The 6312-nt window shown below is 37.8% G+C and overlaps 1 protein-coding gene across 3 annotated transcripts in view; it reads right to left on the reverse strand.

The window, feature by feature from the left end:
* Nucleotides 1-6312, reverse strand: part of slc35f3b (solute carrier family 35 member F3b) — a 40340-nt gene continuing 34028 nt past the window's right edge. For all 3 annotated transcript variants that reach the window (XM_067386965.1, XM_067386967.1, XM_067386968.1), the window contains 3 exons: nucleotides 3685-3877; nucleotides 3025-3114; nucleotides 1-2922 (listed from right to left, as the gene is read on the reverse strand). In XM_067386965.1, coding sequence (XP_067243066.1) covers nucleotides 2684-2922; nucleotides 3025-3114; nucleotides 3685-3877 — 522 coding nt within the window. In that variant the 3' untranslated portion in view covers nucleotides 1-2683. The remainder of the gene's footprint in view (nucleotides 2923-3024; nucleotides 3115-3684; nucleotides 3878-6312) is intronic.

The raw sequence follows: 6312 nt of genomic DNA on the forward strand, positions 1-6312 counted from the left end.
ATTACCATCTTCACTCTGGTCAAAAGGTGTATTGGCAAACAAAAACATGGATTGAAACATCAATCAATACAAAAATAAAATTGCACCATGGTCTTTAAAGGGATGTAGTCACCTACATCTTGGATGCCCTGGGGGTAAGCAGATAAGCATCAAATTTTCATTTTTGGGTGAACTATCCCTTTAAACTATATAACCTTTGTCTTCTCTGATGTATCTTATTCTGCATAATAAATGCCAGAAAATTACAAAATATTAAATGATTTAACATGACTGGCAGCTCTTATCTTGACACAAGGTATGTTCAATTTACTAAAACATTCCACAAATTAATTTGATGGACACACTGAAACCCACTCAGTTGGTCTATGAAAATTAAGCATTTTTACTGTTTGATATTCATCAGTCTATAGGACTCTAAATCAACTGACATTTTAAACAAAACGAACAGATGAAAAAAATATAGTTTTACCTGTTACATGTGAAAACAGACAAAGTGGTTCTATTAAATGGATGTTTTAATTTATTTGTTTTGTTGTCATTTTCCTCAAATGTGATCGTAATGCATTTCAGTGTAAAAATCATTCCTTACAAAGGTTTACAATAATGTCTAGCAATAATTCCAGAGGAATACAATATTATATTTATTGTCATCATGACAATGACAATGGGAGACAGTGCTGATGAGATCCTATTGCAAATCAAAGAAAAGGCAGTGAAGCCATCATCTAGCATTTATTGGCATTTTCTGCATGCATTTTCCTGTAGAACTAATTCCCTTCCAATGGAACAGTCCATAAGATTTAAAAAAAAAAAAATGCGATGCAGTGTTAAAAAAAAGTGATTTGAGTCTTATGAAGTGCAGGATGTGTTTTGTGTATGTAAAGGTGGCGTATCAGTTCCAGTCACCACTTTTTTCAAAGCACATAGTGTAGGTGCACTTTTCAGAAATGGTCATACATTCACTGGATGCACATGGCACCCTTGACGGTAGCACGACTTGCTGAAGATTGCCTTTTCGGTTTGCCTGAAGTGTCCTCACAGTGATTAGCATGTGACTCAAAAAAAAAATTTGATGGAAACAAAGTATAGCTTCAGTATAAACAGTCTGGATGCTGTCGTTAACCCACAAAAATCTTCATCGACAGTTTAGGAGAGGAAATCCCTTTAGACCACAGATGCAACCACTGGATGGTAGAACTGTGTTTGTACAAGGAAATCTGGACACATGCAGTCATCCAGCATCCCAGCCAACCTTGGCACCATGGTATCCTGAGGCTACTCCTGTTTTGCTCTTTCTCCTAGACCCTCAAGATCACTGTTAACCAACATGAGTTCAAAAACATCTTCATTCACAGTTTGGGAGGGGGAAACCCTCAGGTGCACCTGTTGCAAGGTAGAACTTTGTTGTACAAGAAGACAACTGCACAAGTTGCTGTTCATAAAGTCTATATCAGTGTTTGGCACATGTTCTAATGGGCACTGGTAGCGATTCGTGCCAGTCAGAGTCATAATGTGAGCTGTAAAGTGACAGACGTTTCTCTGAGCTCCTAAGAGAGTTTAACCATCTGAAGATCTGCAGGGACTCTTTATTGTGGAGATATTGGTTAATGGGTCTCGAGCAGAGGTCTCAAACTCAAACTACCTGTGGGCAACTAGCCTGGTAAAGTCCTCCATTTTGGGCCAGTTTTACACATCTTAAAAGTTTTACGACCATACATTTGAACTACATAGAGTTATTTAGGCATGGACAGAGCGATACATCTTTTTTTCATAACTAGCATAATGCTCTGTATGTTTTGTGGAGTAAAAATGCCTGGAATTGTATTCTATTACAACTGCAATTTTCTTTTCTAGCAGTGTAAGAAAACTCACAAGCTGGCTGTGACAATAATCAGAAATATTTCGATATAAAAAGACTACATAGCTATCAATTTACATATATGATATTAAAAAAATAATAATATTATATATATATCAGACAGGCAAAATAAAGTGGCTGGAGTAGCTGTAGTGCATCAAAAATAGAAACTTCAATCCATTGAAGACTTATTGCCACAAGTTCTCCCTGTGTAAACCGCTCCATAGTTTGAATCTAGTTTGATGTAGATGCATGCAATTCAAACTTTTCTGACTTTGACTTATTTACTGTAAATTTACAGTGCAATGTTTGCTTGTTTTTATTAACTGGGCTACAGTTATTCTTTTACATTCAAGTTTTAGGCCTGTAAAAGCCATGTGGACAATAAGAAATATAAAAAATTAAATTGCAATATATAATATACATTAAATTACAACAATATATTAAATAAAAAAATAAACATTATTAATTGAAATAAATATTAAATGTAACTAGTACATATTTTATTTAAAAAAAAAATTAAAATGTAAAAAATTAATGTCTATAAATGGATTTAAACTTTTAACAATTAATTAATTAACAATGAACAAATTTGGCTCATAGATTGATCGTTTGAGACCCCTGCTCTTGAGTTCCTCATAAAGACCCAAGTCATTGTTCCAATCCACTTACAGTTGGGAGATGCGCAAAAAAATAAAGAAAATTATGGTAAATGATGGTCTACTGAGCCTCATTGACTGAAAAAATATTAGGGAATGAATGTTCTTCCTGGCATCATCCAATCATTCAGTCACTAGAATAAGAATGGGAGAAGGTGAGTGTGTGTCAGTGAGAAAACGTGGACATGGAGGTCCTGGCCCGTCGGGTCCAGTTGAGTCCTGAGCTGGTTCCGGTCTCAGCCGGTTCAACAGGCTGTTCCCTCTTTCTGAGTTTGGTGCCGAGCTCAATTAAACACTGATCCCAGTCCTCCGGTAACAGCAGCATTAGGAAGCCCAGACAGATGATTAAAACAGCGATGAGCCTCACTGTGTTGAAGTGGATATCACAGGTGTAAAGGTCCACCACTGCAACGCCAACAAAACACACATTTAGAGGCATCTATGAAGTTGTAATGTCTGTAGACGTGTTCTTATAAAAGGAGTTTACTTCGATGAAAATTAACTCACTTGCATTGACAGGGACACTCAGCACAATGCCAAGTGAAATCAGCGTAGGGTATGTAACGGCAATGCCAAAATTCACCAGAATATTGAATGCTGTAGAAGAAGAAATTGATGAACAGTAAACTACACTTCAGTACAATTGTGTGTGCGTGGTTCTCTTATAGGGTAAGTTCACAAAAAATGAAAATTCTGTCATTTATTACTTACCATCATGCCATTCCACACCCATAAGACCTTCGTTAATCTTCGGAACACAAATTAAGATATTTTAGTTGAAATCCGATGGCTCCGTGAGGCCTCCATAGGGAGCAATGACACTTCCTCTCTCAAGATCCACACTGATCCACTGTAATCATGAACTGATTTAAATATGTTTTTAGTACCTTTATGGATCTTGAGAGAGGAAATGTCATTGCTCCCTATGGAGGCCTCACAAAGCCATCAGATTTCAACTAAAATATCTTAATTTGTGTTCTGAAGATTAACGAAGGTCTTATGAGTGTAAAACGACACGAGGGTAAGTAATAAATGACAGAATTTTCATTTCTGGGTGAACTAACCCTTTAAGACAGTTATCCTAATTGTTGCACATTATATACTTATACTATATATTAACACTATACTTATAATAATATAAATTTTTTCTGTCAGTCTTTTATTTACCTAGTAAGAGTCCAGCTACTCCACACAGGTAGGCCCAGGGAAGACCAGCTATGGATGTGAAGTACTCAATATGTGTGAAGTACAGTATAACTGGCACAAAGCTCATAAAGACAAAGTTTGCACCTCCGACAATGGTCAGAAACAGAGCCGCCTCTCCAAACTTGGCACTGCCCAAGACAAGCTTGAAAAGCACCTAAGAAGAAAAAAAGAGAAAAAAAAACAGAAGACCAGGTCAGATCAGTTTGTTTCAGTTAATCGGTTAATTTCAGTGAACATTCAATGCTATTCACATAATATTATTTTATTTTAGCTAGATACAACCCGAATTCTGAAAGTGTTGGGACTTTTTTTTTAAGTTTCAAATCACATGAGCCAATATTTTATTCACAATAGAACACAGATAACATAACAAATGTTTAAACTGAGGCATTTTACACTTTTATCCACTAAATGAGCTCTTTTCAAATTGGATGCCTGCTACAGGTCTCAAAAAAGTTGGCACGGGGGCAACAAATGGCTGAAAAAGCATGACATTTTGAAAAGATTCAGCTGGTAGAACATCTTAACTAATTAAGTTAATTGATATCAGATCTGGAACATGATTAGCTATAAAAGGGATGTCTTACAGAGGCAGAGTCTCTCAGAAGTAAAGATGGGCAGAGCTTTGAAAGAGTGCGTAAAAAGATTGTGGAATACTTTAGAAACAATGTTCCTCAACGTCAGATTGCAAAGGCTTTGCAAATCTCATCATCTACAGTGCATAACAACATCAAAAGATTCAGAGGAACTGGAAAAATCTCTGTGCGTAAGGGACAAGGCCAAAGACCTTTATTGGATGCCCGGTGTCTTCAGGCCCTCAGACGACACTGCATCACTCATCGGCATGATTGTGTCAATGACATTATTAAATGGGCCCAGGAATACTTCCAGAAACCACTGTCGGTAAAAACGATCCACCGTGCCATCTGCAGATGCCAACTAAAGCTTTATCATGCAAAAAGGAAGCCATATGTGAACATGGTCCAGAAGCTCCGTCGTGTCCTGTGGGCCAAGGCTCATTTAAAATGGACTGTTTCAAAGTGGAAAAGTGTTCTATGGTCAGACGAGTCCAAATTTGACATTCTGGTTGGAAATCACGGACGCCGTGTCCTCCGGGCTAAAGAGGAGGAAGACCTTCTAGCGTGTCATCTGTGTTCAGTTCAAAAGCCAGTATCTCTGATGGTATGGGGGTGCATAAGTGCATACGGTATAGGCAGCTTGCATGTTTCGGAAGGCACTATGAATGCTTAAAGGTATATAAAGGTTTTAGAGCAACATATGCTCTCCTCCAGATCATGTCTATTTCAGGAAAGGCCTTGTGTATTTCAGCAGGACAATGCAAAACCACATACTGCAGCTATTACAACAGCATGGCTTCATTGTAGAAGAGACTGGGTGCTGAATTGGCCTGCCTGCAGTCCAGATCTTTCACCTATAGAGAACATTTGGCGCATCGTTAAATGAAAGAGGATCACAAACTCTTCAGCAGCTGGAAACCTATATCAGACAAGAATGGAACCAAATTCCAACACCAAAACTCCAGAAACTCATAACCTCGATGCCCAGATGTCTTCAAACTGTTTTGAAAAGAAGAGGAGATGCTACACCATGGTAAACATCCGTCCCATTTTGAGACCTGTAGCAGGCATCAAATGTGAAATTAGCTCATTTTGTGCATACAATTTTAACATTTCTCAGTTTAAACATTTGTTATGTTATCTTTGTTCTATTGTGAATAAAATATTGGCTCATGTGATTTGAAGATCTTTTAGTTTCCATTTTATTAAAAAAACATCCCAACATTTCCGGAATTCAGGTTGTACACTCATCAGCCACTTTATTAGGTATACCTTTTCAACTGATCATTACCACAAACATCTAATCAGCCAATCACATGGCATATAGACATGGTCTAGGGTTACGTAAACACTGTCAGTCCAAATCCCATTATTTGTGAATCCTATTGGAATCTGATCTAAAATTATTGACGTCCACACTGTGAATCGCAACTGTTAAGGTCCGATTTGTGTGTCCATGCCACTGTAAGACGGATTCCAGAATGCCTGGACCAAGAAAGGGCTACTCTTTGAGAAAACAAAGGAAATTAACATTTGAACTCTCTCTTGCAAAATAGCACCCCTACCCGAGACACAATCACACTGAGTCAATCACACCTCAGCATTTGCCTTAATCTACATTTCACTTCCTTCCCCCTCTTCCCCCATCTCTTCTCTCTACATGCAGAGATGACCTAAAGTTCAACCAAAATCTATCTTGTTCAACGTGACCTCAATCAACAATCATCAAAGAATGCTATACAATGTTTGGTATCATTTGAAATGTCTCAGTGCAACAGGTACAATGGTCTCATCTACATGAAAGTAAACCAAAGTTATTAAAGGTTTTAAGAGTTTTAGAAATACTTTGGTTGCAACCATGGGTGTGCCTCTTTCCCAGGGTCTTTCATCTAAATTACCTCCTGTTCCACAGCAAGGTGCGAACCCCTGAGGTCTGTGACCCTAGTCAATGCAAATTCTGATTGTAAGTTCATGCCTCACATTGGGGGATGTTTTGTCTTGGTCTGAGTAT

This window comes from Chanodichthys erythropterus, chromosome 5, assembly GCF_024489055.1.
Source record: "Chanodichthys erythropterus isolate Z2021 chromosome 5, ASM2448905v1, whole genome shotgun sequence".
NCBI lineage: Eukaryota > Metazoa > Chordata > Actinopteri > Cypriniformes > Xenocyprididae > Chanodichthys > Chanodichthys erythropterus.